Raw genomic sequence first — 26439 nt, 5'->3', positions numbered from 1 at the left:
TGAAATACACAAAATGTAAACAAAGTGAATCAAAATGTAAGAAGGCTAGAATGTATCCCATCCTGTTGAATATAGAAATAAATGAGTTTGTTCCTTTGTCATTTTATTTTGAAAACATTATATAAGCACTCATAGTTTAATATCATCTGCATATAGTGAGACTTAACATTATGGTGTCTGATGGACTTTATACTTTCTCCAAGATCCTTTACATTATAAAACAAGCACGGAACACCATGTTGTGTATTTAGAAATGTGTTCTATATAAATATTGATCCATTGTTGTTGTTCTCAACTCACCCAGTTCATTGAAGCAGTCGTCTTGTTTCCAGTCTGCAGGCAATGTGCCAGTGTGACTGACTAGAGGAGCCCGTTTTCTCTGATCTACATTGTTCATGTTCACAAACAGTTGGTTGTTCTTGGCCTAAAGGTGATATATGATGGATGTTACAACAAAAACAGAAATTCAACTAACAGACTGCAGTCTGATTCAATCCCCATACAATTTAATATGAACTGCACCCATACCTTTCCATATGGGCGAGTGTTAACATGAGGGGGGCTGATGCACTGGGTCAGAGTATGGTAACTGGGGTTGGAAAAGTAGTTGCTTGGGTGGGCCTCACATGTAGGTGGATGAGCATCTGAAAAATGTGAGCGTTAGCAAAGCGATTGATCTGATTTGTTTTATTTAAAAGTGATATATGTTAGTGATCTGGTTGCAGTTTAAATCCTATGATGTACCTGCTATGGTGTAATCAGCAGTGACCCTCATGGCAGGAGTGTAAGTCACAGCTGGCATGGCGGGCTCTTTGCCCTTCTGCTTCTTCCTGTAGATGATGAAGAGGAGCAGGAGGAAGAGCACCAGCAGCACTAAGACGATGATTCCTGCAATGGCTCCAATCTGGTAGGTGTCCACATGCATGGCTGCACTGGTCAGACTGTTGAGGCTGCCTACCGACACCGCACCAGCTGTGGAAGGGAAACGCTAATTAAAAATAAATCTCGACAACAACTCCTCAAAAACAAAACAGAGAAATATTCCATTTTTACTGGGGAGGTTACTCACGTTGGTCACATCGAGCTCCCTTCCAGCCTGGGCTGCAGTAACATGTACCAGTCATGTGATCACAGGTTGAGTTATTTAGACAGTCACAGACTTGACGGCAGCCATAACCGTATGAACCAGGAGAACACTCTGGGGATTAAAATGGTAGCTGTGATAAAGCACTGAAAGTGACCGAAGTGACAAATAAAAAGAAAGAATCTATAAAGGGAAGCATCAGTGTAAAGGAGAAAAGTCAATAAAGGGGGGCTAAGGGTAAAGGTGTAAAGATTTGCTCTCTGTTTTTACTTTTTCTTAGGTTTTTGTGTTGATTTGCTTCTTTTATATTTTCCTTTTTTTCTAGTAGTTTTTAAGCTCTATGGTTGTTTATTTTTAGTTTGAGTGGTGGTGCAGTGGTTAGCACTGCTGCCTCACAGCAGGAAGTGCTTCTGTTTTGAATCTGAATGGGGCCGCTCTGTGTGCAGTTTGCACATTCTCACTGCGCCTACAAAGGTTTTTTTTTCCCTCTGGTTACTCAAACTTCCTCCAGCATACCAAAGATGTGCATGTTAACTTAACTGGGTATTCCAAAATGTCCAAACATAACAGAAGGACCTACTCGTTTCAACAGAAAAACAGAAAGAAGGCATTGTCTTTGTGTAACATACTTTGTTCACAGTGCTGTCCCATGAATCCGGTGCGACACGTGCACTGTCCAGAGATGTGGTCACAGTCGGCTCCATTCCTACACTGGCAGGTCTGAGAGCAGTCCTTTCCATAGTAACCTAGCGGACAGCCTGAAAGAGAGCCATTTAAAACACTTAAAATAACTTCTCTGGACCGAAGAGGTAAAAATGGTTAATGTATGTATGTGTGTGTGACTGACGTTGTGTACAGTAGAGGCCGGTCCATCCTGGGGTGCATTTGCATTCTCCATCATAAGCGCTGCAGAAGGCTCCATTGTGACAGTTACATGTGTGGATGCAGTTGGGCCCCCACTGCCCGGGTGGACATGCTGCAAGACAGTGACCACAAAATGTCAGTGAGGACAACATTTACAGAGAAAACAAGTTATTAACATTATAAAGCACATTATTATTTATGTTAGTGGGTAAACGTACGCTGAGAGCAGTCACTGCCGATCCATCCAGGATAACACTGACAGGAGCCGTCGATGGGGTTACAGGTGCCGTTGTTGGTGCAGCTGCAGCTCCAAGCACAGTTCTTCCCAAAGCGACCGCTGGGACACACTGACAGACACAAGTCAGATATTAATTCACACACTCTTGACTGCTTGGTTTGGCTCAGTATAACTTTCTTATTAATGTTTTCACATGTGATTTTTGTTGATTAGTGTGTTACATCATATGATCACATGTTCTTTCCTTTCAGTAAAATACAAGTAGGCAGTGATGACAGACCATCAAAGGGATGTTCATGCTCGCAGCTATATCTTTAGGCTTTGATCTTTTGGATGGGGGCTAGTCATAACTTAGAGAATTTTCTTAGAAGGTCACTTCTAAGACTAACATTAACAGGAAATTGTGACCAGTCTTTTCTCACATCGGCTGAACCCCGGAGGGTTTGTTTAACAGTACAAAGAGTGTGTTGCAGAGTAACATGGCCGTGTTGTGACGCTCACCCTCGTTGCACAGTGCTCCCTTGAAGCCCGGCAGACAGTCACACTGTCCTGTGACGTGGTGACACGGTCCGTTACTGTGGACACACTGTGGACACGTCTGACTGCAGCGATGGCCAAAATAACCGGGTGAGCATACTGCAAAACAAACCGCAAGTTAGAGCTGATTATGCAATACTACAATAATTATACAACTGTTCCTTCAGTTAATATGCAAACAAGGGTGTAATATAGGATATAGGACTTACTCCTCTGACAGGTGGTTCCTCTGTAACCTGGAGCGCACTCACAGGTTCCTTCATCTGGGGAGCAGGATGCTCCATTCTTACAGTTACAGGGGAGGGAGCAGTTCGGGCCCCAGCGGCCCTCTGCACACACACTGTCGCAGTGGATACCTGCACATACACAGAGGTATTTATATCAGACTGACATTCCTTTCTGAAGACATATTAACCCGAACTATAAGCATTATTTACCTAAACCACAACTATTAGGCTACATTTGCTTTATTTTAGAAGACTGTTGTCGGGTCTTACCTGTCCATCCAGCCAGACATCGGCAGTGTCCGGTAGAGTGGTGACACCCATCAGCATGACTGCAGTCACAGCGTTCTTTACAATCCAGACCATAGGTACCATCCTGAAAGAGGCATGAACAGAACAGTCACAAACTTTGAATTTCTCTCTTTTCTCCATGTAATGACCTGTGAGCCAAGCATCCTCTCACCTGGCATCGAAGGTCACACCTCTCTCCTCTCCAGCCTGAAGCACAGGTACAGCGTCCATCCAGGGCACTGCACGCTCCTCCGTTCCCACACATACAGGTAAGGTTACAGCCCAGACCCCAGCTCCCACTGGGACAGTTGATGGAACAGTCCACGCCATGCCACCCTGATCACAAAAAGCCAGTGATAACACACACACACACAAACCACACTGATCTACAGTAGATAGCAATATATCTCTTGGAAAACATTTTTTTTATCAAAACATCCAAGTTACTGTGAACAGACACAATATCCAGTCTGGTGTCCCTTCTTCTCTCACCTGGTTTACAGGAGCAGGATCCGTCCACAGGTGAACACTGAGCTCCATTTTTACAGTTGCAGCGGGAGGAGCAGTTTACCCCATGTGTGCCTGCTGGGCAGGGCACCGAGCAATTGGGCCCCTGAAAGAAAAAAAATAAATAAATACATCATTAAATGGGGCTGTGAGGAGATTACAGTTTAAGTAAGAAATGCATAAAAATAAATATTCTTCATTTCTTTTAAATGATCTACTCCTAAATTAAATTAAATGAGTAACAAGTAAACAAGAAAGAAAGATGAGTGTAGAAAACATTTTTAGTTTCAAACTGCTGCCACTAGATGTTACTCCAGAGCTACATGTGGCGTATTGAGTGACCTGCTGAGTGTTTGCTGGCCGTGAGTCAGATGATGAGCCTTCAGTCAGACACAGTCATATACTGCATCACTTACACTGCATAAGCCTTGTGTATTAACATGATTATGTGACTTCACGTGGGTGCTTTACCGTGAAGCCTGGAGCGCACACACACTCTCCGGTCACACTGTGGCAGTCGGCGCCGTTCTGACACTGGCACACCTGCTGGCAGGACTCGCCATAAAACCCAGGGGTACATGTCTCATTGCAGTATAGGCCTGACCAGCCGGGCTGACACGTACACTCGCCTGACATTGGGTGGCAGCTGGTGACAAGAGAAAAAACATAATCATAGGTATATATATGTCACACTCTTAAGGTGCAGCCCTTTCTTCATCAGGCACAGCCCAGAGGGTTCAATATGCTTGAAACAGATGTGTTCATGTGGTTTTCCTCTGTTTCCTCCTGATATGCACATTCTGTGCCAGGTGGATGTGTTTTACATTCCAATTTAATGGAGCACACTAAATACCCTGTGACCCAACTGTACTGTAAACAAAAAAGATACAGTACATGTAGTAGGGTCTGTGCTCCTTCCTGGAGGTCTTGCTTGACTCTGACACCTGTACCTGGTCTACCCAAATCTGTAGACTCAGGTAGGGGATTAAAATTCAAACCTACACTCTGTCTATAGATAACTATCTTTATTTCATTCATCACTAAATTATGCTCTTCATTCTGGTCCTTGGTCCAAATTATTTTAGGACATTACCTCAAGGCGTTTCTGAGACATTCGGTTCAAAAGAATGGGACAAATGACCTGGAAACTTGAAGCTGTCACAAACTCACAGCCATGCATAATGAAATGATTCAAAACAAATGCAAGTATTTTGTGGGGAACACCCTTCAATGCATTCTGGGTCACACAACAGGTCTAACAAGGGTCCTTCAGATGAGGTCTGGAAAAAGATGCCCCCCTCACCCCTCCATGTTAGCTCGCTTGCTCATTTCATGATATCATCATCACATAACCTTAGAGAGGGCACAGTGTCCGAATTGCAACCATTAACCATTAAAATACTAGTGTCAGCTTATCTGTCTGTTAATAATAATATGCATTTTAAAACTGATTATTTGCTGTAACACAGGTGGACTCAGGCCGTGAGGGACCAACAACTGGCCCACCTGACACAGCAGAGCCATTGAGGAGGAGCAGGACAGCTGTTCCCTGCAGCGACACATGCAGGCCGCCAGCTGTGCCATCCTGATAACTGGCTGCAGTCAGCTGTCTGCAGTGACAAACACATGAATGTGTCGTCCTCCTCAGAGTTTAAATGTGAAAGATGCACATCTGTACAGAAGTAAGTGGAATTTAGAACAAAGTTTGGCTTCTGTTTCCCAACAGGGTGCCTGTCTCCTGTGTACCTGCGGGTGTTCTGGACGTAGCAGGGACACTTTTTGTCACAGCGGAGGCCGTATTGTCCTTCAGGACACAGTCGGACATCGCAGGTCTCTCCTGTGTATCCAGCATCACAGAGACATATTCCATTGGTGTGGTAACACTTGCTGTTGTTCTTACAGCGACACGTCTTTGCACAGCCGGCTCCATAAGTACCCACAGGACACTCGTCCTGACACCTGTCAACAGCAAGAGACACAGAAATATCCACAGTTATGATTTGGAAAGATGGAGGTTACATATAAAACTCTTCCGCAGTTAAATTCCACCTGCTGAATAATGCTAAAGAGCAGCACGGTTCATTCGGGCGTTGCTGTTTCTTCTTCCCAAAGAGGCAAATAACGCCCCTCCTCCTCCGTCCTGTTAATGGATTCCAGTGGGTTCGGGTGTGGCATGGCCGGCCCAGTCCCAAGCAGTGCTATACTGTGACGTTCGGTTTCCCTCAAACCCTTATTTACTCATAAAAGAGCACTTGGAATGGCTATTCCTGTCTCGTCACTGGTCTGCATAAGTATATGGTGCGTGCTCTGATATTGGTAATTATACGGGCCTAAAGCCCTGCGTGGCGCTCCGCTGAGATTAGTCTGTGAAAACACAGACTAGGCTTCCTGGTTGTGTTTTTGCTCGTCTCTCTGGAGGATGTGGAGGAGTTAAAAAGATACAGATGATTTGATTTGTGTTTTTTGTATCCATATCATAATTAGGTCCACAGAGGACAAAGGGGTCATGTCCTCTGTGTTTTTAAGGAGACTTTATGAGTGACAAGTCACATCAGCTGTCAGGATAATTGTCAGCATTTTTTAGCTCTGATTTACAGAATAAGGCGGATAATTTCTACATTACTGTTGATAACCAAACCATCATCTAACCTGTTTTTATCAGGTCTTAAAAGGACAGTTTACCACAAAATTAATTGTATCCATATACTTTCTGTGTCTTGCAGTGCTGATTGTTCTGCTGTGTGTTAGTAGAGAGATTTCTGCCTTCTGATAAAAAAAAAAAACTAGATGGTATCAAATAATAGATACTAGAAACAGTTTCTTTTTCCAGAAATCATGAACCAGTTACTGAGTAATAGCCACACACCTGGCTGTTAGCAGTTTCATGTAGGAACTGTTTTCTACACAACTACACCTGGCAGTCATTCCACTGAACAGTAGGCAGCGACCACCCATAACATAGACAAAGCTTTCATGATGCCACCCATAGGTTTCTAAAGAAAAGGATAGAGCGGAGGCTGGCTGAGATGTAGCTAATCCAAATTTATTTATATAATACACTGAAAACAGCTGACCTGTCATGTTGTAGGTGAATACCTGCTCTAAAAGCTGCACATTCAAATGTCTCTCCAGCATTTTTAATTTTTCCCACATGTCTCGGTATTCTCTGGTTTCCCATCTGCACCTAAACACACCATGCATATTTGGATTTTTATCCATGTCACAACACCTTTGGGGAGGAGTGTGATCATCAGATACTTTTTGTTTTTCATTGGTATAAAGGATCCAAACATTCAGTCACAGGCATGCAGAAGCTTTCAGCCAGATTTTGTGCTTTCTAAGAATTTCAGAATCTTTATCCCTACAAACTGCTGTTTACAGTATAGAAGACACAGGCTCCTCTTACCGCTCTCCTGTGTATCCAGGGCTGCAGAGACACTGTCCACTGGATGACACACAAAAGCCATTGTTGTGACACTGACATTCCTGAGAACAGTTTTGTCCAAATCTCCCCTCTGGGCATGGCTGGCCACACACTGTGCCCTGCAGACAGCAACATTACATTAATAATACATCACATGTGCAACTTTTCACTCCTTTTCCTTATCATGTACAAGCGCTGACTTCATAACCAAAGTGTTCCTTGGCAAGAGCTCACAGGGCTCCTATCACATTATGAGCATGAGGGACTGGTGATTACAGGAGACATGGACGTGCCTGTCTGCTGCCTTTCAGATAGTCTATTAACAGTCTGTTGACTTCTATAATATTACATCCAGTATAAAGGAGCTGCTTAAAGCATGAATCATGTCATGACTTTCTCTGGTGGTTCAGCTCACATGGACATGTTATCAGACAGTGCTGTCATTACAGGGATCAAGCTATCTGCCTGTATTTCCCTGTCTCATACATCTTAATGATGCTTTTGACATAGATGTGGTGAAAATCTGCACTTTGTTATTTCTAAAAAACAGACTATTTCTATATGTACAACTATAAGACAATTGATTTGATTTTGTGTTTATCTGTGTGTGTGTGTTTGTGTGTATGTCTCTCTTTCTGTGTGTGTATGTGTCTCTGTGTGTGTTTGTGTGTGCGTGTGTGTGTCTCTGTGTGTGTGTATGTCTCTCTCTCTCTCTCTCTGTATGTGTATGTGTGTGTCTCTCTGTGTGTTTGTGTGTGTGTGTGTGTCTCTCTCTCTCTCTCTCTCTCTGTGCGTGTGCGTGTGTGTGTGCGTGTGTGTACCATCCATCCTGCTGGACAGGAGCACTCTCCAGTTACGTGGTGACACACTCCTCCATTCTGACATGGACATCTTTCCTCACACTGCTGCCCATGTTTCCCTGGAGGACACAGGTCTTCACAGCTACAAATCAAAACACAGTATTGTGTGGAAGTTTATACAACAATGTTTATGATTGTACAACATGTGACTAGTAAGTAATGCACAATGATACCAGCAGATATTAATATGAAAGCCACTTGCATGTAGTTTAAATCACTGTTCACACACCAGCTTTCCTTTAAGATCTTACTGCCTGGTCACATGAGTCACTGAGCCTCCCTGCTCCACTCTGACCTGCTTTCTATGGTAACTTGGTTCAACCCATGGAAACCTATGAGCTCATTTTGCCCAAAACAAAAGCACTGGAGAAACTACACTGACTGCTGCTGAGTTCTCTGCAGATATGGTCACTGCTGGGATTATAAACACTTTGTGACTTACAAAGCTCCAGTGTATCCTGGCGGGCACTTGCATTCTCCAGTCACATGGTGACAGGTGGCTCCGTTCTGGCATTGGCATTTTTGCTGGCACCCGTTACCGTAGGTACCCACTTCACACTGCGCCTCGCAACGCCAACCTCTGTATCCAGGAGTGCAGATGCAGGCTCCGGTGATGGGGTTACACAGCGCTCCATTCTGGCACTGACACCGGTTGCTGCAGTGGGGTCCCCAGTGGTTACTGTCACAGGCTGGGGGGGGGGGGGGGGGGGACAATAATGGTTTAGATCATTATCTTTGACATTTATCACACCAGTTTGGAATAAAGCACTGCTCCTGTTGGCTCCTGTTTCACTGCTGTTTGCAGCTGTAGGCCTGGCCTCTAAGGAGCAGCACAAAGACAAACCAATAAAATTTATCTCCTATTTAAAGGGGAATGTTGGTGTTTCTGGTCTTGATAAGAGGCTTTTATTTTTGTCCTCCAGCTCATTAAAAATGCTGCTGCACAAAAACAAACCCATTCTTCCCATTCTTGCTCTTCACTGTGACTATAGATTGTGTTGACTACAGAGCTTCACATGGTCAAAGCTCTCACTTGTTTATATGTTAATTGCTTATGAATTACAGCTCAGACTGATCTAAATCTGACAGTGAGCCGCGTCCAACCACATCATCAGTAACTCTTGAGGCTGAAAGCAAAGCCTGTTCCTCATCACCAGCATGAAAACTTCACAACCAGAGACCTGAACCCACCTCATTAACCTTTGGCTGCTGTGATGTTAGCTGTAATCAGACCACACCTCGCACTCATATGAGCGCGCCCTGCCATGAATCTGGCCCTCGCATCACCATGTGCAGCCACAGTAAAACCTTAAAATGTGTTGGACCACATGTTTATTCTAGATGTCTTTCATCTTGTAGAGAACACGTCAGGATGCCACTGCAGTGAGTTTACAGTGACAGCCAGACCCTTCATTATAGGACCGTACGTCATGAAGGTCTATATTCAGTTCAGGAGAAAGTGACATTTTTCATTTGGAAAAAGGACAGACAGCAGAGGCTGAGACAAGGACTGTATGAGCTACATTAGTGCAGTGTGCTCATTGGCTATTAAAGGACACTATAGGTTATTAATGCTACATCTGTAGCTTCGACAGCATTTCGTTCTTTCAAGATGTCAAACAAAGGACACACTAAATCAATTCAGGCAACCCCAGTCTTAATTCTGTTCCAATATTATTTACTTATCAAAAGCTATATGGTGTTATGAAGTAATCAGCAAAGTGTTTGTAGTACACTGTCAGTGTTTACATGAGTATGCGCCCTCCTGAAGTCATGTAATTAAAGAACCACATATAAAGTGAGATACATCATTATGATCCTCCATTTGTGCTGTATTTTGGTCATCTGTCAATCATCACTGCAAACTGACATCACCTCCCCAACCGTGCATGTGTGTGTGTGTCTGCTAACTAATAAGGCTGTGGGCTCTGTGGGCTCCTGCAGGCTGACCTCTGCATCTGATGGTGGTTTCACTGCTCTGATTAGAGTATACACATGGCAGCTGCAGTAAAACTAAGTGACTGCAGTGATGGAGCCGTGGTGGTTTGTGGTCACATGTGACTTACTCTCTGCGTGTGTGTTTAATGGGTGCGGAGAAATGCAGCAACAGAGAGGGACACAGAGATGAGAATATAACATGTAGGTTTTTGAGGATAATTCATGTTATTAATTAGAGTGCAACATTTTACATCCAATAATATTGAGAGTAATTTTATTGTAATAGTTTCCACAATGGATATTCCTTAAATATAGTCATCTCCTTGTTGTTCGGTCATGCATGTCCTTTAAGGAGGACAGAGGGCCTGCAGCAAAAAAATGAGCTGTGGGTGCTTGAAGTAAATAAACATAAAAGTAAAACAACCATACGTGGTTGTTTTCATTTGAGTTGATCTTGTAATTAACCAAAGTACAGGGTTGTTGAGCCACTTGGAGGTCTGAGGGCCTGGCCCTCTGTTTTGTAGACATAATGCACGACTCTCTCTAGAAATTATCATCATTATTATTATTATTATTATTATTATTATTATTATCCTCCAACTCAGTATTTACCCAGCATTGGGCCATATGAGGTAGAGCTCACAGTGATCACGCATATTTAACGCATATTTACACTGATAACTGATAAACAAGATGAATCAGTTGAAGTTAATAGATGGTGGAGTTGGTGACCACAATCTGACAGAAGCAATGATACGCAGGCATGTTCTGTGGTGAGTAAGTTATTAGCTAAGAAGCTGAAACCTCTTTAGGAAGCAGCATTTATGAAGGATTGCTTTGTTGCTGCTGGCAAGCTGCTGGAATCAGACAAAGTACAATTGTCCCAAACATAAAAGTTTTGGCAGGAAGAACCATTGAAAAGAAAATCACAAGGTGTTGAAAATACGGAGGGCTGAGAAATCTCCAGTTTGGCCTGCAGTGAAGCTGTAAACATCACAAGGGCATAAACAATAGACGGTGGAACTAAGACACTGACCAGCTTCTTAACCAACACACGGTCAGCAGTGAGAGCACTCCTGCACAGAGAAGAACCTAAACGAAACCTCTTGCTTCCCTGCCAGCTGCTATGACACCTGAATGCAACACGACAAGGGAAAAAAACATCTCTATGATTCCATTCCTTTGGGAAAGAAAAAGTCACCGCTCACTAGCATTTTAACAGAGCACATGAGTAACAAACACTATAGGCTGCACCTTAAGGTGAGTTAGACTTTATTTAATTTAGTTTTATTTATACGTATGACATAATTATTTATATAATTATGACATATGAATGTATAGTGTTTAAATAACAATGAATTTCCGTTGAGCTCAGGCTGTACACAAACAGCCTGGTGTTGATGTGCCCAGCATGCAGAGTAACACCGCCATCTCCAACTATTCCACCATTCTCAAGTGATTAACAGGCTCCTTTTATTCCTCCTGCATTAGTGCACTTCACTCTGACCTGATAGAAAAAAAAGTGCATACTTCCCTTTCCTCAGGCAGTCTGGCCCTGTGTGACAAACAGAGGCAGGGACGGATGGGGGAGGGCTGGTGGGACAAAGAGGAGGAGGAGGAGAATAGAGATACTAAGATGCACATGTAAAACCCTCCTGCATTTAAAAGTCTGCCATCCTGGTACCTTTGTGAAACCTGACCTAGATTGAAGAAAGGCCAAACTCCAGGAGCTTGGGGCTCCTCATCCGCTTCCCGGAGAACAGATTGTTCTCTTTCATCGGCCTATTCAAGATGGCCGGGAACAAAAAAAAAAGAGTGCACTTTGCCAGGGGACTGGTCACAAGGCTCGGTGCATCACAGTCTCATGCAGGATCTCATGTTTTTATCCTGCTATGGAGAAAAAAATCTATAAGACCTCTGGAAGTTACCTGGAGTTCACGTCTGCAGTGAGTGAAACCATTTTCATGAAAACACAACATCTCCTAAACAATGTAAAGAGCTCCTTTGTATCTCAGGGAAAAGTGTTGGTGGAGGAGAGAAAAAAGCAGAGAGCTGGTAACTTGAACTGCCAGTTGTAGAGAGCTGGCTCGACTCTGGCTCTCCACACTGGGGAGGGATTGGGACCGGGATGTTTTTCCTTCTATTTAGTGATTACCCAGTCTACCAGGAATGGTGCACTCATGGGAACAGAAAGCGGCTTTCACACTAATACGGAGGATTCCCAGTGAGAAAAAAAAACATCTGTAGCATTCCTCCAGTTTTTCATGCTACGCAGGAATGTGTGTCTTCAAATTACAATAAAATTATCTCAGCTTTTAGCTCCTCTCATTTTGCAAAAGTGTATTTCATGTTGGCACAATTAAAAAGGATTCATGGTTAGAATGAATCTCATAATGGACGTGTCTCCCTTTGTTCTGCAGGAGCTGTGTTGAATGTGATGTCATAGTGATGTCAGCATAGTTATCTGGACTGTAGACATGCAGCATTTAAAAGGCAGGTTTAGGAGCACCACACACTAATGACCAGGTTGTAGTGTTTCACAATTTGTGCCCTCTCTCAAGGTTTACAATTTGCAGGCTTCAGTTGGGTTGTTTGCATAAAAAGTGCAGCAAATAGTTTCACTCTCACAAAGCTGGCCAGTGATGGTGAGGAGAGAGTGTTAATGATGGGGTGCCAGTTTAAGGAGGAGGAGCAATTTTTTTCCATTTTTTTTTTGACATGAATCACAAATAATAAACATGGAGGACATAAGTATACATAAACCTTCTGTGACATCACTTATATGTTTCTGAAGAACTATTTTGAAGCATGTATTAGGTCAATTTTGTGTCATTTATTTTGAGTTCTTAGCATTAGTTTACCAGTAAATGCTGCACTTATATGGGCGATAGCTTAAGTCAAAAACCAGAAAGCTGTTGGTGTCTCTGCAATTTGTGAAAAAGTGTTATATTAATCAATTTTTTAATTCAGAGCATTATTTATTGATGTGATTCGCTGCAATACATCAGGCTTTTTTAGACACTAATCTGTGACCTTTGACCTACTCTAGAGATGAGGTATAGTCGTGGACTTCTGTTTGATGATGTCAAATGAGGGTGGCAGCCTGTCATGTAAACACTGTGTCGGAACAGCGGGACATATTAAATACAGGGATTCATCATTAGAGAATGGTCTTGACACACTGACCGTGTGATGTGCAGTACATGATGTTGTTCTTGCTGTATTTGCACAGCTGAACTTGAGATCTCCTGAGCATCTTGTGTTGTTATCATGTGTACTAAATCACAAGCTCTAGCGCCCCAGGTCATTTCCTACCACACAATTTTTTTCCCTCCTATTATTGCCACTTCCACCCCCCCCCCCCCCCCCCCCCCCCACTCAACACGGCTTTCTCCCATTTCCTGTTCTTTGCCCCCAAATTGATCCACAGACGTATTGTTGGGGCCCACTGACCTGCACGGCACAGTCAATACGTTAAGAGTCTTTGGTGGCTCTTGAGGAAATTAAAGACATGCTACTGAGTGGGAGCCTGAATGAACAGGGGCTGAATGTTGTAGAGACTGACCCAAAAATATCTACGTCTGAGCTCTTTCTAAGAAAGCAGACACAGTTCTTTTAACAACGCCTGACATGCAGCACCAGGTAATCATGTAACTACACAGCTCTGTCTTCTTTCCTCTTACACAATAAAACGTTGTTGTAAAAATAACAAATGACACCTTCCTGACCCCTGTCTGTTCTAACTGAGTCAATGAGCATCTCACAGGTCTCCCTGAGACAAACCACCCTCTCAGCTGCTCTATCACACTCTGGCAGTGACAGTGCACAGATCCAGATCTGTTCCACAGATTGTGTCACCAATTTTGACCTACAGATAGCCTGCAAGTCAGCCATATGACAATTTTTTGTCATTCCCCTGGGGGGAAGTTATGTTATGGGTATTTTGTGATAATAGTGTTAATATGAATGGCTATATTAATGATGGTGGTTTGGGTGATAATGACCATGAAGTGAAATCTGTAAAAAGAAAGCCAACCATTTTGGAGGTAGCCGTAAAACTGTATGAGTAAGCATCATGTTTCCCAGTGATTCACACTTTCATTAAATTCCTATTGACAGGCTTAGCTTCTTTTTTATAGATGAGCGCTGTGTGTGTGTGTGTGAGAGCAGACAGACAGACCGGGCCTAGTGGGGCCCGGTTCAGCCCCGGGGGCCCAGACACAACAATAAGCTCCTTTATTACAGACTGAAACTGAAGACAGCGGGGCACACCCTGTGGGCTCCTCATGCATATCAGCATATAGGCCTGCGTGGAGACACATTCATTGGCTCATAAGCACTCACAAAAATAACCCGCCACAGACACTGAGTGGACACTGTCTGCAAGTGTGCTGCAAACAAAATAGCTCATGTTTCCAGAAGTGGCTATTAAAGGCACCAAATACAAACAACACTTTTAATGTGTTGATGAGCTAAATCTGAAGACAGATGCTGGTCTGAGGTCCAGGACCATTAGAGTGTCAACTGATGGCACAAAAAGAGGACTTCCCCAGTTCCACAGCTCCTTGTTGAGTTTTATGTCTAAATCATTCGAAAAGTGTTAACTACTGCTTTTACAGTCTTAATGGTGCTAACCATGACCAGGCAGGAACCTGTGGGCTCCTTTGGGGCCAATCCAGATAGACCTCCATGCTTACAGCCTGGTGACAAAACATTTTGTCCACTTTGATTGACAACCTGCAATAACTGCAGTTCATACAGCGGCCATGGCGGGCTGCTGAGTCCATCTCCATAGACCTCTCTGTGATCATGTCCAACTTTACAACAGACATAAACATGTTTACAGCCTGGTACAGGACACTGGATGAGTTATGGCTACTGCTTGCCTGACAGTGTTTTAGGTCCTGTCTGTTCCTTTCCACTACTTTTGCCACCATAAAATATCTGTACACCTCCACCTACGCAGGTGGAAAATCACTCATTTTAAATGCAGTCTTTACACCGGACTCCTTACTCTTGACCAGTAAATGATTTAATAACTGCAGAGTGTCCCTTTAAAGCCTCTGAAAACAACCACTTGAACTGCAACAGTCATTGCTGATCTTGTGGGGTAACTGCTTTTCAATGAAAATTCATGGCTTCAGACAGCACATGCTAACAACAGTTTGCTGCTAAACATCCACTTAAAAAAGGGTCTGGTCCCTGAGATGCTGACCAGATGTAACAAAGTCCAACCAAGCGCTAAAGATAACTTGTCATGTGTGAAGATTCTCAGCGATCCAGGTCAAGAGTTAAGACAAAGGCAGCGTGTTGAGTTTCTTGCAGCTCCCAAAGGCCTGATGAAGCATTTCAGACGAGAGGTGACAATTCTTCAAGAAACTCAAGCAAGTACAGTTGCCTTTATTTGGCTCAAAGACGTCAACAAGACTCAAATGTGCAGGAAGTCCAAAAGCTCTGAAATGAAGGAGCAGATGGCTGAAAGGACGGCAGGTGATGGGTGGAGGCTGCAGACTGAGTGCGTGGGGGTCATGGATCATGTTTGTGTGTGAGTGAAAGACAGAACTGCAAATGAGCCTCTGTGCAGTCTAATTCAATTGAAATATAATATCGAGTGTGTCTGTCGAGCACAGTGAGGGAAACACAGAAAGGCTGTGTTCTGTGTTTGTGAAAATTTAAATTAACATTTAATGTCCGCAAATCCATCACATCCACAAAACAATGATAATATAAAGTAATAATATAACTAATTACAAAAACAGGAAAGTAAGGAACTATAGGTGTTAATGGGAGTCTATAGGAAGTAGTGGAGCCTAAACAGAAGCAGATTTGTCTCTGTTCTGTATGAAAACACATCACACAGAGTGTGTTTCTCCCGTGGCGTGCAGGGCAGCAGTCAGTAAGACGACACCGGTCTGTTTTTCCTCTTGTGAGTTCAGAGTGCTTTCACAGAAAACCAGTCACACACACAAAGACATGATTGCTCACAGACAGCAGCAGCTGGAGGACTTACCGCTGGAGCAGTTGGAGCCCCCCCAGCCCGGCTCACACTGGCAGGTGTTGGGTGCCATGCAACGGCCATGAACACAGTTCTCCACACAATGAGCTGGATGCAGAGGAGACAGGCATTAGTACATAGTTCTGTACTTGTGATGTGGAAACTTGGACTGCTGTGGGGATTGAACCTACCAAGACAGCTAACGGTTAAAAGCCTTAAAATACGATTGAGCATAGAAAGTATAAATTATCTTAAATCTTGACAACCTGATTTCTGTTACCACGCTTCCAGATGTTTTATCTGCCAGAGGAGAATCATTTATTTAAAAAAAAAGAACCAAAGGAAACTGAAGTCAAAAGAGAGACAAGAATAAAAAGGGTGAAAAGATTGAAAGAATATAAGAGTTTCAGAAGAAGGAAGAAGAAAGTATTAAAGAAGAAAGAGTGAAAAAAGAACAGAAAATGAAAGAATCCAAAGTTCTCTCTGTCATCTAAAGTATGACAATGTACTGCTGTGTGGTTAAATCTGCAATCAGTAAATCACAGTTTGCCGCTAATTCTATCAGTTTTACGGCCCATTCATTTTATCTCTGACAAAAAAGTATTCAAACTTTAATGCAGTCCAAATTACAATCTGGAAATGCCATGTTGCCCCGAGTGTCTGGCAAGCCCGGCTTCCTGCAGCGCTGTGTAGAGGAGCTCGGTGACTCTCAGAGCAGCATGTGACGGTTGCTCATACAACAGAGTCTTTTCACACCAGAATAAATTCCCCTCTGAACTCCTGGGGCACATTAACTGTGGTCTCTCATCTTTACACAGACATGATGACTTTTTTACTTCCACCATGATAACAGCAGGCTGTTCAAACATAATGCTTTCTTTTACTGTCACTGCTCAACAACAGTTGTTGTTTTTGCCACTAGCCACCGTGGCTTCACACCTGTCACTGCCCGCTGGCCGCTGACAGGGTGCACAGCAGCAAGTGAGGTCACAGTAACGACAGCGCATGTAGAGGGTCTGTTTCTCTGACCTTTGTTTTCTCTGTAGAAGCTGCACTGTCGTGTAAAAGATACTCACGAGCACAGATCTCCCCGTTCTCATAGAAGCCTGGGCAGCACTGGGACTTTCTGCGGTACATGGTCTTCTCCCCTCTGCGGTATGCTGTTCGATAGCTCACCCTGCACGCAGACAGAAGGTGAAGTCACATGCAGGACCATACACTTACATACGTACTGTATCTCATGTATGAATGTTATCATTAAAGCATTTGAACTTAAAGGATCAGTGGGCTGGATCGCTACCCTCTGGTGGAGATAGCTAGATCCTTGTGAGACCCAAAAGATCAAGTGACACAGTGTCTTGGCAAAGCTCAGCCAGCGATGCACATGTGGCTGAACAACAGTGCTGTGGACCCATGCTGTGACAAGCTGTGAGAAACTGTTTATGTGAATAAGAACTACCATCATGATCTGATCCTTAAACAATCAATTTAATGCAATTGAACATGTGGGATTCATCTCTGTTACAGAGACAATAGTGTCAAGTCACAACTGTGAGAAAAGGGGCAGAGCCTCGGCATGAAATAATGGCTTTCTGGGAGGTTAAATGACATGACAAAATAACCACAGCAGGATATAAACTGTAACTGAAAAGAACCACCTACAGATGATGATTTGTGTCTGCTCCAGTCTGGATGTCTTGTATGTAGGAGGGGTGGGGGGAGCCCATGTTTATGAGTTGTTGTCATAATCAGCCCATGCATGGTTGGATATTACCAAACATTACGGCCTGTGTCAGGCACGAGCGATGCAGTCCTCACCTGTGTCTCGTGCACTTGAACCAGTTCAGGATGTCGGTGCAGCTGGTGTAATAAATCTGATCAAAAGGATGGGCGTACGACTCCTGCACCGTCACTGAGTAACTGAAACCACAGAGAGGGACAGAGAGGACAGAGACATCAGGCACGAGGAGCCCAGTCACTGTGTGTGTGTGATGTACTGATAGCTGATACTGCAACTCTGCTTCACCTCCTCTAACCACAGACCCTGTTTGATTTTTGCTTCATTTAAGCTTCTTATGTGTGTGTGTGTGTGTGTGTGTGTGTGTGTGTGTGTGTGTGTCCAGTCAGGATTAGATAACCCCCCCTCCACCCCTGAGCGTACTGTTGCCCACTGAACTGTGTGTGGTCTTGCATTTCTGTGAGTATTGTATAAAGATTTGAATAATTGTGTTTTACATGAGAATCAAACAGGCTTGTGGGGGGGCTGGCAGTGTAAAATGCTACCTCATGACTGCCTCGTGAACTTGTCTCATCACAGGGTCTTTGCTCAGTCACTTACTGTATGGCAAATAATGATCATTTTGAATGCATTCACTATAAATTATTGTTAGCTCAACAAGCTTATTTATTGTAATCGTTGCATTAAAAGCCTTGTATTGTCCAAATAATGACATGAACTTGACAGAAGCAGCATTTACACTCTAGAAAAACATGTAGGACTTTGATTTATTATCATTGAAACTTTATCGCCATAATAACAACCACGTTTTAGTCAGTGTGGGCTCATTGTTTACTGCAATATAGAGTGCTGCACCTCCATGAAAATAATGGAGTCAAGCAGAGGGTACATGTCTTTATGATGACATAAATCATAAAAGAAACCATTTATTTGATTATTGATTTTACAAAAAGCAAATACAATGGCATCAGATTGTTATGCTGTTCCCTCCATTTATGGCTATGACTGGTATAACAATGTCCACAAATGTAAGAGGTGTGGTGGAGGTTGGTATTAACCCACTTTCACCACTGGTTCAGGAAAAGGTCATGGTTTGGAATGGACCCTTTCACATTGTTAATACATATTACAGAGCAAACCTCTCTGTGACTTACCTCTCCCAGTGGCTGCAGACGTTGGGATCCTCCAGGTTGAGGGAGGAGGTGATGCAGGGCAGGAAACAGAAGGCCGCAGCCAGCAGGGCTGTTCTGTGGCAGCGCAGTGACACAGCCATCTCAGTCAGAGCTGTACCTTCAGGCAGGAGGTGGAGGAGAAGGAGGAAACACAAGTTATGTTACGAAAGATCTTTATACCACAGAACACTAAAAAACAAAACATGCATGAACAAGCATGAATTTCCCACATTAGCAGATCTTTATATATTTTTATATTCCTTCATTAAAGTCTTCTCTTTGTTTTTGTTTGCACATCTGGTCAGAAAGAAAGTTCTAGAGCTGCAGCAACAGTCACACACATACACACTGTAACCTTCAATTTCCAAAGTGCTGCCTTTAGTCAAGCAACATAAATGTTTGATTAAAACAAATCTGGCTCATATAATCAACAGTATCCAGCGCAGTTCTATCTTTACTGGCTGGTGACCACAGACATGAAGACACTCTTTCTCACAGCTGTGATGGTCTATCGTTGTTTACCACAATGACAGAACTCCAGCAAGAGATTGGTAGTTACACTGAGCTCTGGTATTATTGAGGTATTTCAAAGATGAAACCTGGAAAGCTGAAAAATGTTGAAGATGTTTGATCAGAGTGAATATAGAACTAAACTGAATAGAAAGTATGGGGTTTTTTCAGCTGTATACTTCCTCTTTTTATACACCCCAAACTGTTGGCTGTAGACCTGAGGGAAGAAAAATTCCAGAGTTGCTATTGTAAGCTAACTTTACTCATTGTTTATTTCTGGTTAGATGATGTGCTGGTTTCTCTGTGGCTTCCTAACAAACTAGAAATATTGCCTTACACATACCTCCTACATATTCCAACAAACAACTGCTATGCTGAGGTACATTTATAGTCAGAGCCACAAGATTCTCTAAAAAATCTTTCAGTCAGTTAGCACACGTAGAATACATTATTATGTAGTGTATAGTCCTAACATCTCCCCACAAAGGACCAGTAAGCTAAGCATGTGACAGAATGACACTGTAACATACTGCAGTACATCTCTATGCATTTGAAGGTGGCGTGTGTTTATTTCAATGAGTGCTACATGAGCTCCTCTATGCCTTACAAGCTGTGAGCTGGATGACTAAGAGTCTTCATAGACATAGACTTCATAGACAAGCCAGAAAGATGAAAAACATTACGTTATAGTTCTCTGCTCCCACTTTACATAGCTGCACATCAGGGGTCTCAAACTCAACTTACCTGGGGGGGGGGGGGGGGGGGGGGGGTGCTGGGGGTAGAGTCTGAGTGAGGCTGGGCAACATCAAATATTCCCCCAAAAAAAGACAAAGTCAAGTGCCTGAGCTATGGAGCCCACAGGTGATAAAACAATATAAAACGCACAGGGCAAGCCTCAGCAAATAAGTGTGTGTGTGAGAAAAACGTGCGGGCCACACTAAAACTAAACTAAATATCCACAAAACACCGGCCTGCGGGCCTCAAGTGGCCCATGGGCCATGAGTTTGAGACCCATGCTGCACATGGAGGTACAAAATCAGTCTCTCTTCCATCACTGTGGGGCAGTTTAAATCCATCTGCCTAGAACTGTATTTCCTTGTTTTGAAACCAGGAGGCATAGCATATTTATTATACAGAATTATACACACAAAGTTGTGTGGAAACCAAGCAGCCATCTCTGTGTAAGTGGCAAATGCCTTAAGTGACAAAAACTACAGTCCTCAAATTGACCCCTAGAGGCTGCAACTAAAATGTCAAAATTCACTTATTTAAATTATATTATAGCTTAAACATTTACACAATTACGGCTGTAAAGCCCTGAAATGACTGATGGATGTCTCAGGCTGCCACCCACCCACCTCAGCTTCACTCATGTTCCATTCCCTTGCTCATATTTGGATTAACCAGGAATTTGGTGGACGAACCTCCCACACAGATTCAAAATCACTCTTCAGGAAACGTACGGGCAGCATCATTGGTGTTTGCTGCCTGGCTCTTGTTTACCACTTTTTCACTCTGCAGTACAAAGAGGTTGTTGTATGGTTTTGAAAAAAAAATCCAGACCAATATGCTCTCAAGCAGGGTTCATTTGGTTCCTGTAAAAACAGTCTGGTCATATCCACAGGGAGCAGGAGGACACAAAATCCCAATGCTCCCAGTGCGTCCTATAGACCCTGTGTGTTTCTCAATGCTTTCAGCACAGCAGACTTCTCTGTTCGCCCAGTTAGCAGCCAAAAAACTGGTCTGAGCATCAGTAGCCCTGTCACATCAGCACCTTCATCTCAGTCAAGCAGTCCTGGTTTCCTTGTAGTTGATGGCTAAAGTGGATGTGTTGTAAGTGGTGGTGTATTAGAAGGTGGAAACACTGCAGTCTGTACTGGGCTAACCCCCTGCTCTCCAAAACTCACCAGTCGTTTCTGCCACTGTTGAGCTAGCTAGTTTGGATGCTTACTCCAGGAGATGTCTCAGCACACAACACAGTGTTCATTCTTCACATAAGGTTGATTATTTTAGGATATTTTTTACTGTTTCAAACTAAGAACATCTCACAAGTAGCCCATTAAAAACAATCCTCATGCACATCATATATAAAACAACTGAACTCAAAATGTGCTAAAATCTAATCCTCAGTATCAAGTATGAAAGCACCACTGGGTCTCCTGGGGATTTGTTCTATGTCCACATTAAGTATGTCTGGTCTTCTTCCTTAATGGTACAGAAACAGCTGGTGACTACACCATAATGTGTTTTATTATTACTCCAGCTGCTTGATGAATCTCATGGTGGCAGCGAGTGAGCGAGTCTCTTGAGTCAAACAAGGTTGTGTCTTTTTGAAAATTCTGGTTTGATGGAGGAAGCCTCCATGATGTCTCCAGTGGCTGCATGGCTGCTGACAGTGTGTCTGTGCGGGCGGTTTATGGGCCAGCAGGGCCAGCCCTCTCTGGTTTCACTGAGCTAAGAGAGGGCACAGCTGCACCCGCCAACGCCAAAAAAAAAACCCTCCCCGCTCTGAGACAACTGCACTGCTGCACAAACAAGGGCTACGCTGTATGTGTGAAAGGGCTCCAGAACACAACCCCTAATGGAGCGGATTAGGCTGGGCCGCACAACTTTGTTACACTGTTCCAGGCAGCGCAGTATTGACGCCTCTCTGTCCACACACAAAGGACTGCCAGGGACCAAGACCTGCTGTCTCAAGTCCCTCCAGCACAGAACAAAAGCTGCACTCAGGCCATGGACCAATATTTATTTGGAGACACATGCAGTTTAAGAAATTCAGCGCTGTCTAAATGTAGCTCAGATTTGTGTGATCTTTATTGCCAGCTCAGTTTTTCACTCTAAGGAAATGCTTGTTTGTTATTGCACAGGATTTGTATAGATGGATTTTGAGATCAGGCGCAGGAATATGACATGAAACAGCGCACGTAAACTTTGGTTCCTCATCAGAGTTGGCAGCAATGTGACTGAAAATGTTGGGCTGATAAAAACACAGAAATCAAAAGTCTCCATTTAACTAAAAATGTACCTAAACTACATGATGTCACTAACAGTTGTAGAACTCTATGTACGTACTGTGTTAACTCTGTGGATTATTTCGATGGTGCCCCTATGGAACAGGATGTTCAGAGAGTGGGGTTCTTTAACTATACCTATACACAAGACTTTATTCAACACAACTATCTGGATGGTTGCCCTAGGAAACTGGTTGGATAAGCCTGCATTGGATGGACCATTGTCAGTCTATCTAAATCATTTGGGATATTTGAAAGCAAGTATAGGAGGTATCATGTCAGGTGACAATTTTGCCTTCCTTGTGAGGACAACAGGTTACCAGCTGCTTCTTGCATGCAGTCTGTGCCTCCTCAGTCTGTTGATTAGTTGCACACACATAGCTTGAAGCCTGACGAGTCAGAATTGTGCACAATTGCATAGCATTCAGGATAAATAAGCTACATTTGTCATTTTATTCAAGGTATGAGCGGAATTAACACTCAAAAAATGACCGGGACTCATCGTTTACCTTGTTCTTCATGTTATGTTAACTGTTGTTTTTGGGGGCACCAGCAGCGCTCCAACTTTCCCATACAGCCTCATTGGCCGTGCCTGACAAAACAACAGCTGAAGCTGCTGAAGTAGGCCCACAGCTGACTCTAATGGATGTTGAGCAAGCCTGACAAAGTACAGCTTAGACTGATTATAGAATACAACTCTGACCACAGTGTTGACTCTGACAAGCTGACCCCATGGCGTGCTAAAATGATCATCATGCCGAGGATGTAAGAGAAGCATTAGAGGAGTGGAGGTGTACGATTTAAACCAAAGTCCCTGATGGGAAGATAAGTGTTTGGCAGCTGACTCTCATAGACCACCAGTACGACATACTTAGCACGTTAAGTGAGCACACACATAAATGGCGAAGATCTAAATGTCTTTGAATGTTTGCTCTAAAACATCTGTCCCCTCTGGTCACTTCTTCTGGCTGACTGAAGCCTCTGAGAAACGTGTGTGTTTTTAAGACTCTCTGAAGTGATGGAAATTGTGTGTTTGGCTTCACTGTGTTTTGGCTTTCACCTCACAGTCAGCTGTGTGTCTACTGCAGTGTGAACTGACCTTCCTTCCCTCACTTTCACTGGGGAAACACCAAACAGAAGGCGCCATCGGCCCTAACTGCTCTGATAACTCCTTGGAGGGTAACTACTCATTGAGAAATAGGCTGTATACCTATCACAACTTCATTCACACATGTGAGTATCAGGTGTTAGCACTCATCCAGCCTTATTGACAGTCATTTTTGTGTATTTGCTCCACTTGCATACACCAGCTACACCAGCAGCATGACAGCACGAAACCCATCACCCAATATGTGTTATGTCACATTCAGTCCTTCAGAATAAGCTTCACTAACTCTGCAAACACTACATCATTATTGCTTACTGCAGTCCTTCATCAAAGATATCAACAAACAAAAAAGAGATTACTACAGTTGATAATGGCATCTTGAGAGTTGTAAACACTCATCACATCTATTTACACATAGTAGCGGTGTCTCATTTCGGAGGGGAATGTTTTGCCCCCTGCCCCATGCCACTTTCAAAAGGAGCAAAGGGTTCGTGGGAGTGGTATGAGATTGGACTTCAGCCGTCTTATTTTACTACACTAGACTTGCAAAGATCTTCTGATAGAGGGCAACGTGATAGACAGACAGACAGACAGACAGACAGACAGACAGACAGACAGACCGCAGAGCTAAATTTGTACTTTCTGCATTTACAATATAGCTTCAGACACCAGGGACCCATGACAGTCCACCACACATGGAGTCTCATGCAGCATCTCTACAGGATTGTACAGCCCAGCCTCTATGTTAAACAAACTGTACGTAAACTCTGCTCATTCTATTGAAGCCGACACTAAACACAGGCCAGCAGGGTCTGCAACTTGTTAACATACTTCGGTCTGACAGACACTGACCTTTCCACTCAGTCTCAACCTCATAACACTGCCAGTTGGTCTGGATGTATGTGAAAGTGTGTGTGTGTGTGTGTGATTTTAGCAGGTGCAACTTATCAGACCCATTAAAGTCTCTCAGGCACTATTTGCTGTCTTTCCTCTGTGACTCTCTTGCTACCCTGGAACAGGTGGTGTCTATGCAAAAGATGTATGTAAAGCACCAATGGTCAGAATATGAATGGCATTTTTGCCAATCAGGTCCATGTATGGAATCAAAAACAGCATGTATGTAAAATGTCATAAAGATGGAAATCAAACTGTAAATATTTATTTACATGTTTGACTTCACTACCTGTATTTCGCCAAACTACCAGCAGAGTCCATCACTTTCTGAAACTAGAGGACTATGATCAAACAAACATGAGTCCCATCCAGACACTATGAAGTGAAACAAAGGTTGTACTCAGTGTTGTGTGTGCTGGTACAGCTTCTGTCAGGCCTTGTGGTTTGGCGATGTAGTAAGCTGTAAAGTTTGGATGTAGGTCATAGACAGGCTATGATAAATACACATAGTGATATGAATGTGTGCAGGAGAGGGTCGGGGGTTAATGGGCTGGTGACCTATAATTTATCTTGTCACAATCATAATGGCTAAAGAAGAGAAAAATCTAGGCTAAAAGATGCTACAGTTATAAACAAAAAAAATCAAGATTAACCAAACTATATAATAGTGATGATAAGATACTTGTGGGAATAAGAACATGTAAAATCATGTAAAATAAACTGTAGGTCAGTACATCTTCCACTCCTGGAGCTGATGGAGTTTCATGATGATGCACATGTTTTAAACTCTTTATTTGCCTTCTCTGAATATCGATACTGACCCATCATTATGCTTCTACTACACAACCAGAACAACCACACTCCCTCTGCCATCAGATCACAAAACTGAAAAGTTTACCTTGTCTATGAGCGGATACCGGCCGTGCCTCGGCTCATGGGTCCGTCCCTCGGTCGTGATGGCGGTATGTGTGGCAGAAGCTGACTCACAGTTAAAACCCAGAAAACATCAAGTCCGTGAAGGCGCCGTCCAGCGCAGCGTTCAGTCAGATGAGTGAAGTCTCCAGCAGCGCCAGCGACTCATCAAACACACGCAGGAACTTTTTCATTGTCAAAACACTGGCCTGACTGGGGCGGTGACGTCACTGCGATCTCCACCAATCACGGACTCTTTCTGTCCGGCAGGTTTCATTGATATGGAAATGATGTTGAAACTGTACTGGACTGTCATTATTAAAGCTGCAACAACAATAATCATAATCATAATGAATAATATGAGCGTATTGAAATTCTGTTGTCTTTCGCCCTGTTATGTAGTGACCTTTGTCAAAGTGTTCAGTTAAATATCATTTACTGAACTATCTCGTCATTCTTCCCAGCAGCAGGCTGGTGATGTCTGACAAGACCCCAGTAAAGGAAATACAGCATCATCTGATCATTGTTGTCACGGTAAAATCATACATCATATCAATGAGCGTGTCAGCAGCTGCACAGCGTGAAAAAAATTAATGTTTTTTTTCTTTCTGACCTCTCTCACATTGTCAACAAGCAGTTGTTGCTCAAAGCACAATTCTGTGGAAAGCTCCTGTGTTTCCCAGACACTGATAGTGATCATAAACATGAATGGATAAGGTACACTGTGAAGTCTTGAACTAATGAAACACTTGTAAGGCATTCAGTTATGTGCACACAGTAATATATAGCTTTCAGTGGTCTAAAGTTGGACACAAAAGACAAAAACTAATTTATTATCTGTAGATTCCTTCTTCCTTTAGAAATACAAAAAACATATACAGTAGAATTCATGGTAGTTAATAGAATGAGCAAAACTGATAAAAATAAAAATAAACTCTTACAGTTTAATGATAAATGTGATTCTGCTGCCCCCTGCTGTTGAAACTGTGTCACAAATCCAACTAAAACCTGCAAACTAGAAGAAAAGAAGCTAATTAGATCATTTCAAAAGCTATAATTCCAATAGTGCATAGTGTTCCAGTGGGAAATAAGCACAAGTAAAATAGGAATAGACCACTTTGATCACATGGTT

General features: G+C 43.1%; 1 protein-coding gene across 1 annotated transcript in view; it reads right to left on the bottom strand.

Annotated features, from left to right (window-relative positions):
- The window catches only part of megf10 (multiple EGF-like-domains 10), a 28391-nt gene extending 2920 nt beyond the window's left edge, over nt 1-25471 (bottom strand). Inside the window, exons 1-22 of the mRNA XM_028417743.1 lie at nt 25294-25471; nt 18855-18990; nt 17781-17882; nt 17039-17139; nt 15978-16070; nt 8472-8718; nt 7991-8111; nt 7152-7288; nt 5492-5704; nt 4217-4391; nt 3731-3851; nt 3411-3574; nt 3221-3323; nt 2933-3079; nt 2688-2822; nt 2167-2295; nt 1932-2060; nt 1714-1842; nt 1070-1198; nt 745-972; nt 529-644; nt 301-424 (exon numbers count right to left, since the gene is read on the bottom strand). Of these exons, the coding sequence (XP_028273544.1) occupies nt 301-424; nt 529-644; nt 745-972; nt 1070-1198; nt 1714-1842; nt 1932-2060; nt 2167-2295; nt 2688-2822; nt 2933-3079; nt 3221-3323; nt 3411-3574; nt 3731-3851; nt 4217-4391; nt 5492-5704; nt 7152-7288; nt 7991-8111; nt 8472-8718; nt 15978-16070; nt 17039-17139; nt 17781-17882; nt 18855-18973 (2962 nt within the window). The 5' untranslated portion in view covers nt 18974-18990; nt 25294-25471. The remainder of the gene's footprint in view (nt 1-300; nt 425-528; nt 645-744; nt 973-1069; nt 1199-1713; nt 1843-1931; nt 2061-2166; nt 2296-2687; nt 2823-2932; nt 3080-3220; nt 3324-3410; nt 3575-3730; nt 3852-4216; nt 4392-5491; nt 5705-7151; nt 7289-7990; nt 8112-8471; nt 8719-15977; nt 16071-17038; nt 17140-17780; nt 17883-18854; nt 18991-25293) is intronic.
- Between the last annotated feature and the right edge of the window lie 968 nt (nt 25472-26439).

The sequence above is a fragment of the Parambassis ranga genome, chromosome 12, assembly GCF_900634625.1.
Source record: "Parambassis ranga chromosome 12, fParRan2.1, whole genome shotgun sequence".
NCBI classification, from domain to species: domain Eukaryota; kingdom Metazoa; phylum Chordata; class Actinopteri; family Ambassidae; genus Parambassis; species Parambassis ranga.
The sequence above is the reverse complement of the archived record's forward strand: the minus strand, read 5'-3'. Positions and strand labels throughout refer to the sequence as shown.